The sequence below is a fragment of the Saimiri boliviensis genome, chromosome 12, assembly GCF_048565385.1.
Source record: "Saimiri boliviensis isolate mSaiBol1 chromosome 12, mSaiBol1.pri, whole genome shotgun sequence".
Taxonomy (NCBI): domain Eukaryota; kingdom Metazoa; phylum Chordata; class Mammalia; order Primates; family Cebidae; genus Saimiri; species Saimiri boliviensis.
In genome coordinates, this window is record NC_133460.1 from 71837275 (window position 1) to 71850728 (window position 13454).

The window sequence follows — 13454 nt, forward strand, 5'->3', positions numbered from 1 at the left end:
TGGGATACGGACACTTAGGAAAACACAAGCCATAATCTAAATAGTGCAGGTATGACTTTCTCATAATTGGGTTCTAAAGGCAATTCCAGAGACTATTTGAGCATCCATTAACTGTGAACTAAGCATGTTAACCCCAGAATGACGTCTTAGAAAGACTATATGTTATTTTGAATGAAGGAAAACTGACATGCTGATTTTGTTTCTCTAATTAGACTCATACATTTATGGTCAAGGTTTACATCTTGTTTTATAAATGTGGTTAAGGGAAAAGACCACTTTTCTCATCTGTAAGATGAAGGATTAAACTAGATGATTTCTATAAACTTTCCCCGTACTAACATTCAATAATTCTCTATATAAATAAATAGGTTAAACATTGTTCACATGTATTCAATCATTCTCACTAACATTTCAGAGGTTTTATATTAAAAGGAGCCTCCCTTAAACAACCCCAAGGCCTCAAAGGAAATCAAGCTTTAGGTACATGGCTGCTGGAACAAGATAGATGGGACAAACCTCTCTCTCTCTCTCTCTCTCTTTCTCTCTCTCTCTCTCTCTCTCTCTCTCACACACACACACACACACACACACACACACACACACATCTCTCTGCCTCATTCTCAGTAAACTATCTGTCCCCAAATAGGGATGATTATAGAAGTCAACATAGTAGTTCACTAGTTCACATTCATTTGAAATCACTTATATAATGTGTACAGAGTAAAGCTGTTCTTTAAATGATCTGTCAACTTTGCACTAAGTAGTTACAACTTCAAAAGCGGAGGAACTGCCTTCAAATGAAAGTATGACAGCAGGCTTCAGAATGTCCTGCTTCCGATTGTGTCCAAAATATTTTATTCTGTAGATTCCAGGCTGGGCAGTGTCTGGAATATGCCATTCCACTGTTGCATTACTCAGACCCAGGAGTCCCTTGTGCCAATAAAAACTGTTGACAGAAAACAAACAAACAAGCAAGACTCAATTTTACTCTTAAAAATGTGTAATTAGAAAAATACATGATTATTCATTCAAGGAATAATCAGGGACTACCTACAATGAGCAAGGCACTATCTAGAAGTTGAGGATACAGCAATGACCAAAACAGACAAAAGCGTCTATTTTCTAGAAGAGAAACTTTAAAGAACAGCAATTCGTAGAAATAGCTTTACTTGTTCTACCTTTCTACCTACCTAAACTTTATTTATCCCAGGAAACCTTACTTGATAGCCACAAGATGTCTTTCCTGCCATAGAATTGCAAAGCACTCTTTGAGCCCTTGTCCAACACTTATTTTCACATCAAGATTCATTTGTTAAATATATATATATATATATATATATACACATATATATGTATTTAATGAATACATGTGCCCAACTCTTTTCTATAAGTACTAAGGGTATAGTAAGGAGCAAAACAGACATGGTCTCAATATGAAGCTTATGTTCTACTGGGTTGAGGATGAAAATAAATGCAATAAACAAACAAAGCAATAAATATAAAAATCTTAAGAATGACAAGTATAATGTAGAAAACAAGACAGAAGCTTTTTTAGGGAGATGTCGTTTAAACTGAGTATGCAGAAATCTGGAAGAAAAAACATTCTAAGAAGAAGAAACTGAAAATACAAAGTGCCCAAAGCAGGAACAAACTTGATGTGGCCAAAAAGCAGAAAGCAGGTCAGTTGGTACGGGAAATAGTAAACCATGGAAGAGTGGTTGAGATGAGAAACATGGAACCAGATCATGTTGACCCCTGCAGATCACAGCAGAGAGTTCAGATACTCTTCTAGACTCAGTGAGATACAACGGGCTAATTGATTGACATCCTGAGTTATGTTGAAAGTGAATCTCTTAGGCACAGAGAGTGTACTCAACACTCTGTGTTTCTCAGTGATAGGTTCAGTACTCTCAACAAATATTTGATTATATTGCTGTGAATGAACAAGGCAGAGATCTAAACATAACCTCATATTGACTGACATTAGCTAAAAACTTTTAGCAGGTAAACATAAATCATTCTTTTTATTACTTGTATAACCTTCTTAACTATAAATATGCATTGTTTCAAAATTTACCTATAACCTTGAGTTCTAAATACCAAAGAAAAAATTATGTTCATATCTGTATATGGGTATCAAATGGGCCATGGCCAAATTCCCACCTTCAATTAACCATCTGAACCATCCTAACATACTTACATTTAACAAACTAATACTGCTTAGTTTGAGGCAATCTGAATTAGACACAAATTGCCAAAAACTGTACCCACTTCCATGCCACTGTCCTGGAATATGGAATTTATAGGCTTGGGAACATTGTCAGGCACATTGTCAAATCTTCAAAATATCTATTCAGCTCAGGAATTTGGCAGCAAAAGGCAAAGAGATATGTCTCTCTGAGGAAACTGCATGAGCATATTATATCCTTGCTCAAGTCATTAAGCACCCAGGTCTATAATGTTTTAGCAACTCAAATGAAGAATCATTGATCTTATACAAACATGCAATAAATGTCAGATATAGATTCCGTTTCCCTATAGAAATACCAAGCTCTACAGAGAAATCTCAATACTTTTACTCTACATTCCCTTCAACCAATTTGCAAGAAAGCTAGTTAGTTTTTAACTAATAATACCTGTGACCATGGGAAAAACACCCCGACAGATGTCTGTAAGAATGGAAGCCATAACCTTATTAGCACCTAATCTTATAGAAGCACAGACTACATTGTTTTGTAGAAAAATATAATCAAAATTAAATTTAATAATTAAATATGTCCAGAAAGCTCCTTGGGAATTTGATATCATTAATACCTTATATTGTCTTCCCTGCATTACAAGCCAACTGTTTTCAAAGCTTGAAAAACAAAAATATTCAATAGATATGCTCACCGAGTCTCCCAGGAGGCATCGTTACACACTATCTGCCAGGATGTTGAAGTAGCCTCATATCTCTCCACAGTGAGGAAGGTCTGGTGGGTCTGAAATGCAGTTAATAATACTGATCAGGTACCACAGTCACGGAAGGAACCTGTCTGTAAATATTCCCCTTGTTGACCATATGTTAGCCTACCAATACCTTGTGTGAAAATGTGTTAAAATTTCATCCAAATTCTTAGGTTTTCCTCTTAACATTCTATGGAATGTATTCAGAATGTTAATTTATCTAAGTCTATTAAAACACATGACTTTTTTAGAAATTTGAAAGTAGTATAATTTTAGAGTTAATAGCAAATTTTGGAAATTAGCGCAGAAAAGAGGCTGGGAACAAAACCTACTTAAGATTTTTAAAAGGTGTAAGTCAAGCCTTTTCATGACATGCTTAATGATCTATATATCCCAAGACTTTTTCTAGTAACCTCAAGATTTAGAAGGGAAAATAGTAAAGTTTCATCTATTTTCCATCTCTAGTTGAATGAATTACTAGTTAACATACCTCCCTGAGTGAAAGAATTAAAAAGGATACATAAATCTTCCCTATCCTGGGGTGATAAAAGAGATCTCTAGATTTTTTTAAATAATATATTCCTAGAAACTACATCATAAAAAGATTTTATTTTCCCATTGGAAGAGTATTATAATAGAAGAATTTGTTTCAGACCAAGAAGTTAGCCTCAAACAAAGCACAGATTTGAATATGACAAAGTTAATAAAGACAAAGGCTATAAGTTTCAATTATCCCTTAAAATTCTTGAGATTGTGACCCTTAAAGGCACATGTCTAATTCACCTATTTTATCATAGTCTTTTACATCTGTCACTTACTGGTACTCAAGTAACCCTTTGCTAAATAGATCACTTACTTACATGTGGGCCATGTAATTGTTTAAAATTTTTCTCTAAGTATTCAACTGATGAATTACATTGAATAAAGAAGTTTTCGTTACCGTAAGAACTTGTAAAGAGAGCTATTTCTGTCTAGGGCAAATGACATTGCAAAGGCCTTACATGGAGAAGATATGATGGGCCCTTTGAATATGTCTAGAGTACAGACTGAAGAACAAGTCTAGGCCTGTGAATATCAGGGATAAAACATATGACAATCATTTCCCAACTGCTCTACCGTAATCTGTTCCAGATGTATGCCTAGTTAAGACAAGTTACGTTATCTCTCTAGGCCTCAGGTTATTTGTCTGTAAAATTGGGTTAATAAAACTTAACTCATTGGGTAGTCATAAGAACAGAATTAATCATGTGATAATACACATAAAGTACTTTAATAGGAACATTTGCAAATAGTACCTGCAAAATAGTAAGCATTCCATAAATAGTGATGATGATTACTAATAAAGAAGGGTGCTAGAAATTGTTTTATACCAAGTCCCAGAGCATTCTTCGAAATTAATTCTATTATCACTACAGTACTTTAAATGTTTTGGTCTTCTGCTTCTCAGTGGCAATAATGATGATAGAATATCTCTACCCTAGGGATATCAAATTACAGCTAAACCTGCAGTTTTGATACAACATCTATATCTTCAGAATATCAAGACTTCCTAAAGAAATTATTACAAACAGGTGCATAATGACTACCTAAGAGGTAGAAGAATTTCCCCCAATGTCATATTTGAGAATGTCATATTGCCACAATTGTTATCTTGGCAATAATGATATTTTAATGAACAGCAATGGGAAGGTTCTTTTGGAAGGAAGATATTTTGGATTATAAGTGACTATGGGCCTAGGAAGACTAGTTCATTGATAGAAGTAATGTATCCTCAGCCATAGTAAAAACCATGACCTTGAAGTCATAGTCATGTGCCCACTCTTTTTTCACTACAAATTTTTTATTGAGTTTTTACAACTAGAATGTGTCCAGTTATTGCTTGTATAAATTAATTTTATTAATAGATATATTACATACATATATAGTTTATCATATATATGATAAAAACAAGTCTGATATGCTTTATAAAAAAACTCTTAACAACTATTACCTCTGGAAAGCAGGTTTGTGGGTATATGAGCACTTATATATTCTATTTTCTGTACTTCCTTATTGTTTTTGCATTGGCCATGTATTTTGAGTGTCATTCTTTGGGTTTAATAAATAAATGCCCCATTAGCACCAGTAGTAAAGAATAGGGAAATGGCCAATGCAAGATAAAGTAAAGCACATGGGCCAGGACTCCAAGCCAGGAGAGTATCCACGCAGGCATCCATGACCATCCCACAACAGTATAGTTAGGATTGGAGATGGTAGTGCAGAGGAGAAGAGGGTCAAAAAGAGAGGAAGGAGCCAAAGACACATGTCCTTCACTTGGCTCTTTGATTATTTCACTACTTTTGGTAGAGTTCTATAAATTTGAGTACAGCCAGGCATTGGATACATCCTGAGAAGTGCATCATTTGGCAACTTCATCATTGTATGAGCATCACAGAATGTACTTACACAAACTTAGATACTTAGATAGAGTGGCCTCCTACACACCTAAGCTGTATGGTATAGGCTGTGGCTCCTATGCTACAAATTTGTACAGGCTGTTACTGTACTGAATGTCATAGGCAATTGTAACACATCGGTAAGTATTTGTGTATTTACACATACCTAAATGTAGAAAAGGTACAGTAAAGGTACAGTAGTATAATCTCATGGGACCATTGTCATAATACAGTTCATCTTTTACTGAAACATCATTATATATGGTGCATAACTATATATATATATGGTGCATAACTATGTGTGTGTGTGTGTGTGTATATATATATATATATATATATATATATATATATATATATATATGTGGGATTGTAGTTAACATCTTTTTGACAGACAATGCAGTCATACATGCATTATGCTATACATGGTCCTAAGTAGAGCCAATCATATGTTTCCTGTGTGCTTTTACCCAGACTCAATCCACATTAACTGTACTTATTGAATATTTTCCCACACCTACAAAATTAGATGCAAAACAAGTGGGCACATTTTATCTTTATGTTATTAACCTCTAGAGGGATATTTAAATGAATGAATGGCTAAAAAGTAGATTTACATTTGTAAAAGAAAATCATTGATGCCTACCTGGTTTTGTACTGAATTCTTTGGGTTAGCACCTACAAATATAACTTCAGCAACTTCTCCCTGAAAATAAAAATTCATTTAATAACTTTAATAAAAGGATTTTTGCTATACTCATATTTTGGGCATTATTTATTATAAATTCTATGATTTAGGGTGCTTTTATAGATTTCATTCTATTTCATCAAGTAAGTTACCTTCTAAGATTAACCCTTGCCAATGGACATAGGAATGTTTGGTCAATGAGTTTGCTTTTGGTAGACTCAGATACAAGTGAAGATCTAGAGCTGTGGTTCATATTAGTGACAGTGCATTAAAATGGCTTCTTCAGCCCTTGATAATTCCTTACACCTCCCTCCCACACAAATACAAGGGATCATTTGAATTAAATGAGAACAGTCAAAACTTCCACAGATGACTCAAATTTATGCTTACATTTATAGTTAAGCTTATATTTTTACAAGAGATGGAGTGTCAGGATTTGTATTTATCCTCCCACCTGAAACAACTAAAAAACTGGACAAAATATATATTAAACAATGTTTTTTCAAGTGGCAATGAAAGACAGTGATTTTTGAGTGGCAGCAAACAAACAAGATGCACCCTTTAATCCACCAGCTCAATGCCATCAGAGTTTACAGGTCACAGCAGAAGGAGGCAGAATTCAGGGCAAGTCAGGTAGTCTAAGCTGAGGATATGGAGGTGGGAGAACACAAATGCCAAACAGTCTTGAGTTTACAACACAGAGTATCATAGAGAGGATACTGCACAGAGACAGAAATCTGGAGATTTGCAGAAAGCTCCCTCAAGTTTGCATGCATGTAAGGGAACTACTGGAAACCAGGAAAAGAATGGGCTAACAGAATTACAAAGAACAGTCCCCAGGCTCATAGAGAGATGTGACAAGGTTCTGTTCCCACCAGACCAGACTGGAAAACCTCATAATTAAAAAGGATTTTACCTCAGTGGGTGAGGGGATAGAGGGTGCCGGGGAAGTGGGGAAGGAATTTGCTGAAGATGAAAAGCTGTTCTGGCCTTGCCTAAAATGGCAAGGTAATACAATAGGTAAAAGCAATAAAACTAAGTACTAGTTCTTTGAGGACACACATTACCAAAATTAGAAAGAAAGAGGGGATGTCATTGCCAACCCTTCAGAAGTTAAAAGGATTAAAAGAGATTATCATGAGCAAAAACAACTTTTATATTACACCAACAAATTAAACTTATATGAAATGGGAAAATTCCTAGAAAGATGCCAATTCCTATAAAGATGAATTCCTAAAAAGACACAAAATTGATGGAAGAAAAAAAAATAGGAAATCTGAATGGGCATATAACAAGTAAAGAAATTGAATTAGTAATAAAAAATTTGGCCATAAAGAAAAGCCCAGGTCCATATGGCCTTGCTGGTCTATTCAATCAAATATTTAAGGAGTAAATAACGCCAATCTTTTGGATACTTTTTCAGAAAGTAAAGGAGAAAACATTTCCCAACTCACTTTTGAAACTGCTATTGCCCTGATACCAAAGGCAAAGACAACGCATAAAAATAAAACTACAAATAGCCCTCATGAACATGAGTAGAAAATTCTTACAACAGATTAGCAAATCAAATTCAGCAACATCTAAAAAGGATTAGACACCATGACTAAATGGTATGGTATTTATTTAACATCTGAAAACCAGTTAATGCAAGTGACATATTAAAATAATAAAAGACAAAAACCACATTGTCACCACAATAGAAAAAACTATTTGCAAAAATCCAATGCTTATTTCTAACAAAAACTCTCAATAAACTTGGTATAGAAGAGAACTTTTTCAGCATGATAGAAAGAATCTACAAAAATCCTAGAGAAAACATCATACTATATGATGAAAAACAATATTTTTCTACCAAGATCAGAAACAAGACAAGAATGTCCAGTTTCACAACTTCTATTCAACATTGTATTGGATTTTGAGCAAAAAGAACAAAGCTGAAGGTACCACACAATCTGACTTCAGAATATACTACAAAGCTATAGTAATCAACACAGCATGGTACTGGCCTAAAAGCAGACACATAGACCAATGGAGCCCAGAAATAAGCCTGCACATTTATGGTAGATTTTTGACAATTTGCCAACAATGCACAAGGGGGAAGGGACAGTCTCTCAATACATGGTGCTGGAAAAACTGGATATCCACATGCAGAAAAATGTATAAGCTTCTTATCTCACAACATACATAAAAATTAACTAAAATTGTTTAAAGATTTAAATATAAGAACCTGAAACTATAAAACAACTGAAAGAAAACCTAGAGGAAGTTGGTGTAGGCAATGGTTTTTTTAAAATATGACCCCTAATGCAAAAGCAACAAAAGCAAAAACAGACACATGGGATTACATCAAACTAAACAGTTTCTGCACAACCAAAGAAATAATTAACAAAGTGAGGAGACTACCTAAGAAATTGGAGAAAACATTTGCAAACTATACTTCTAATAAATAATTAATATCCAAAATATATAAGGTTTGCAAACAACTCAGTAGCAGGAAAACAAATAACCCAATTTAAAAATAAGCAAAGGACATGAATAAACATTTCTCAAAAGAAGATATGCAAATGATCAACAGGGTATTTTTTTAAATTTTCAACAGAAGTGATTATCAAAGAAATGCAAATTAACACTAAAATGAGATATCACATCACACTTGTTAGAATGTATATTAAAAAGACAAAAGATAAGTGTTGATAAGACTGTAGAAAAGGGTAATTCTTGTACACTGTTCATGAGAATGTGAATTAGTGCAGCCATTATGAAAAGCAGTAAGAGGTTTCTCTAAAAATAGAACTACTATAAAATATTAAACAATAATATCACTTCTGGGTATATATCCAAAGGAAATGATGTCAGTTTGTTAAAGAGATATGTGCATTCCCATGTTTATTGCAGCACTGTTCAAAATACCCAAGATATGAAACAACCTAAGTGTCCATCAATGGATGAGTGGAAAAAGAAAACGTTGTACATACACACAATGGAATACTGTTCAGCAATAAATGAGATCCTGACATTTGACACAACGTGGATACACCTGGAGAACATTGGATTCAGTGAAATAAGCCAGATACAGAAAGACAAATATCACAGGATCTCACTTATATACAGAACCTATAAAAGTTAAACTCATAGAGATTAGAATGTTGGCAGAAGGTTGGTTACCAGGGGTTAGATATCAGGAGATTGGGGATCAAGGAATATAGAATTTTGGTTACACAAGGGGAATAAGTGCAAGAGGTCTATTGTACAACTTGATGACTGCAGCTAACAACAATGCATTGTATTTTAAAAATTGTTAAGAGAGTAAGTCTCAAGTGTTCTCACAACAAAAAAATATGTAATGTAATGCACATGTTAATTAGCTCAATAGAGCCATTCCACATGTATACATATTTCAAAACATCATCTTGTACACAAAATAGATACAATTTTTATTTACCAATTAGAAAAGTAAATAAAATTTTTTAAAAAGCAAAACATTCTACTGAAGGTTCTAACCAGCCCAGTAAGGAAAAATAATTAGATGCATTCAGAAAAGAAATCTAGAAAGGAATACTTTTATTTTTATTCACAGATGACATGATGCTACATGTAGAAATTTCTAAGGAATCCAGACTCCCTTCTTACTCACCACCCCTCAAAAAACTATTGAAACTAATAACTGATTCAGCAAGCTTTCAGTATACAAAATTGATATAAAACAGTAATGGTACAAATTCTGCTTCATTTCTGTATGTTTTTCCTGTCCTTGATTTAAGAAACAACTCTCAGTTCCAGTGAATAGTTCTATGATCATTCATTTAAGAAAAGGAATAATTTGTATTTTAGAATTCCAATTTGACACAATTACCCACAAAAATAAATATTTCCCCATTCTCATTACTTTCGCAGAAATAAAGACAATTATCAAAATTATCATTGCTAACAGCTGCTCTACAGCATGATTAGAGGCAAATGGTGACACTAAGTGACATCCTTCCCCGCATCCCCAAAAACAGGCCTCTAAAGGATTCCAAGGTCTGTGCATGAGTCTTACCACTCTGTATTCAGGTTTTGCTGGCTGTAGGACATCCCCAAAAGTTCTGCCTATTGGTGCTCTATCCACTATATTAGGAATTAATGGAAGTATTAATTGCTTGAAAAATGGAGGTTCTGGACCTCTGCTCAGGTCGGCTACTGTGTCCTGGAACAGAGAGCATTTGTTAAGGAGTGCACATGTAGAGCCAAAGACCCTTTCCCCAGGCCTCCAGCCCAGAAATGCCTTCATTCATGGAAGAGTACACGCACACATACATATACACACTCCAAGAGCTAACAACCTTGAGCAAAATAGGAAGGCAACCTTGCTAAACATGAGCCTAGAAATTCATAATTTAAGCTCTTGTCATTGGAAGAAACTTTTGGTCAACTCTTTTATTCCCCTCTGACAACATATGGACAGTGACCAGAGTACAAGCTGGGAAGCACACTTTCGAATTGTGTGAGTTTGTATAGGTACCTAACATGCAAAAAGGTTTTTATAACATGACACTGTAATTATTATTATTTTTTTAAGTATTGAGCCAGTCTCACCCAGAGGCAGTACCAAGTTTTTTCCCAGATCCTTGTCTGTGGTAAGAAAAGAATATAATAAATACATTTTCAATTTAAAATGTAAGATTATCTGATATCTTGACTGGCTTAATCTATGTTGCCCACAAAATTTACCATTTTTAAGTGTCATAAAAATACAAATATCAATTTTCAAATATTCCTTGATATATATTAGGTTGGTGCAAAAGTAATTGCCATTTTGCCATTACTTTCAATGACTATTTAACATTCTTTATTCCTCACATTATAGATTTAATCCTTACAATAGCATATGAGATAGGTTTTGTATTACCATCCCATTTTGCAAATGAGAAAATAGGCTTGGACATGTTCAGTGGCCTTTTTCAAGATCACATAGCTAGTTTTAAGGTGCTTGACCAGAAATTTGACTGTAAAACAGATTTCCACCAAATTAATTGCATTTTCTTCATTAAGTATTACTATAAAATTTTAAGAATCTATTTTCATTGGAAGAACTATAGACCTATGAGTGCAGTGACAGTTAAACAGTAGTTATCTCTAGGGCTGGGTTATAGGTTTAGACTTTTCTGTATAATCTGAATAACTTACAAGTATGTTTGGCCTTTATAATAGAAATAAATAAAACAGTTCTTCAAAAAAAGTAACCTAAAACTGAGAGCAAAATTATGATAAAATGAAAGTAAATATCAATTAATTAAAATATATGCAAATAAATTATATAAAATACTGAAACATACAATCAGTAACTAATAATATAGGCACAATGAAATTGTCAACATTCTACAGATGCAACCTACAGAGACAGCCATTTCATTTGTTTCAATTTAACATATTCAAGCTCTTTCCTTAAAAGGGCTTTTTTTCCTTTGGTATGCCATATTGTTTCACGTTTTTATCGAGGCTAAAATATTATTATATAAGTGCTTATTATTTTAAGCTCTTTATCCTGTTTGTTGACTGACTAACCTCTGACCTCACAGTTGCAGCTTCATAAACAACTGCATCCAAAGGGAAGATTTCCACAAGTGAAGTTCCCTTAAATCAAGTAAACTTGTTCAGTGATACATATTTTAGGTAGATGCAGTGTGTTCATTATATCAAATCTAAGCTTCCATTGATTTAATAACTGATATTATTTTTTGAACCACCAAGAAAGTAAAAGATTGCTACTAATTATAATAAGAAGAATCCTCTGACTGGAAAATGCATCTCAATTTCAGAGATATTATGATGTGGAAAGTGGGCATCTTAGAATGCTGACCTACTCAACTGTTGGAGTAAGTGGGGAGAACATGGCAAGGATTAGAGGACACAGGTTCAACTCCCGGGTGTAGTAATCTTCATTACTTATCTTCAAGCCTATGTGCTCATCTGAAAACTGGGGAGAAATGATATGTCCTTAACTTCACATGATGGTCGTAAAAATAATGAGATCAGGTACATGAAAGAGCTGCCACCATGGAAGGATGTTAATTAGATCCAAAATTTGGAAATAAAGTTTATTTCTTTTATTTTCTTAGAGATACCACAAAGCTATAAATTTTGTAAAATATAAAGACCGTCAAAGAAGCTGAACACTCAGAGCTAAGGTTCCCTTTTGCTTCTCTCTGCATCTCCTCACCCAGACACAGACACATACAGACAGACACACACATACACATGCACAAATGATGTTTGATTACCGTAGCAATGGCCTTAGCAAGGTTTCTGAAGAGCTGAATGTAAGCAGATAATGTGTGTGGTCCATAAATTGTAGATGCTGCCTCATATCGCTGAGCCTGTGGCAAAGGCAGGGAGAATTGTATATGGTCCTGCATATATAAATCCATTTACAGAGGTCTAGCATTTTAGGTAAGTGCGATGCTTGACATCTCACCATTATCTGAAATTAGCATAATCATCAAGATTATGTATGACCAAAGAGGATGGGCATTTCTATTTACTGGCCAAAGTAAGTGACTCCTTTGTTACTTGTTAAAAGCAGTGGGTTCTCTCTGCTTATGCCATTTAGACTGTCACTCCATTTACTATGAAAGAGGGTGCTAGCTCCTGAGCTTTAGTCTATGATAAGGACTTGTAATATAAATGTTTTCCCCAAGGTCATATATCAGAAGAGAAACCAAAATAAAAAGAGTCCTAATTACTTCTGGATAAATAGTTAGAAAGTACTAACTGGAGAAGGACAATTTAATCCATCACAGAGCCATAAAATTGAACCGATGCATCTTTTACCTAACCTCTAGGCCTTTGGTTCTTCTACAGAAACCTCAATGTCATCAAATGTAAAACCAGCCTCCCCACTCCAGACATACCATCTTCCTCCACAACATTCTCCATCTCAGTGAATGTCATCCTTCCAGTCTCCCATGTGAGGACCAGCCAGCAGTTACCCTAGACTCCTCTCTCCCTCATTCTGTATCCTGCAAATCTCCAAATCTGGTAATTCTGTCTCCTTCAAATCTCCTGAATTCTTTTATTTTCCTGTCTTACTTTCTCCTAAGGTAAAAGTAGATTTTACCTTAGTTCGAATCTTCATCTCTCACCCAGATTTTTTTTTAACTTTTTATTAGGTTCAGGGGTACATGTGTAGGTTTGTTATATAGGTAAATCACTTGCCATGGGGGTTGGTTATGCAGATTATTTCGGCAGCCAGGTAATAAGCACAGCACCTGATAAGTAGTTTTTGATCCTCTCCCTCCCTTTAACCTTCACCCTCAAGTATACATGTCCATTCCTTGACCAGATCTTACCTACACTACAACTTCTTAATCAGTCCTCTGTCTATACACAAGCTCTTCCAATTAATTTTC

The 13454-nt window shown here is 34.5% G+C and overlaps 1 protein-coding gene across 2 annotated transcripts in view; it reads right to left on the reverse strand.

Moving 5' to 3' along the window:
- Positions 1-667: 667 nt before the first annotated feature.
- The window catches only part of ASAH2 (N-acylsphingosine amidohydrolase 2), a 60846-nt gene continuing 48059 nt past the window's right edge, over positions 668-13454 (reverse strand). For both annotated transcript variants that reach the window (XM_003922444.2, XM_003922443.2), the window contains 5 exons: positions 12327-12422; positions 10106-10252; positions 6025-6084; positions 2893-2981; positions 668-946 (listed from right to left, as the gene is read on the reverse strand). In XM_003922444.2, coding sequence (XP_003922493.1) covers positions 757-946; positions 2893-2981; positions 6025-6084; positions 10106-10252; positions 12327-12422 — 582 coding nt within the window. In that variant the 3' untranslated portion in view covers positions 668-756. The remainder of the gene's footprint in view (positions 947-2892; positions 2982-6024; positions 6085-10105; positions 10253-12326; positions 12423-13454) is intronic.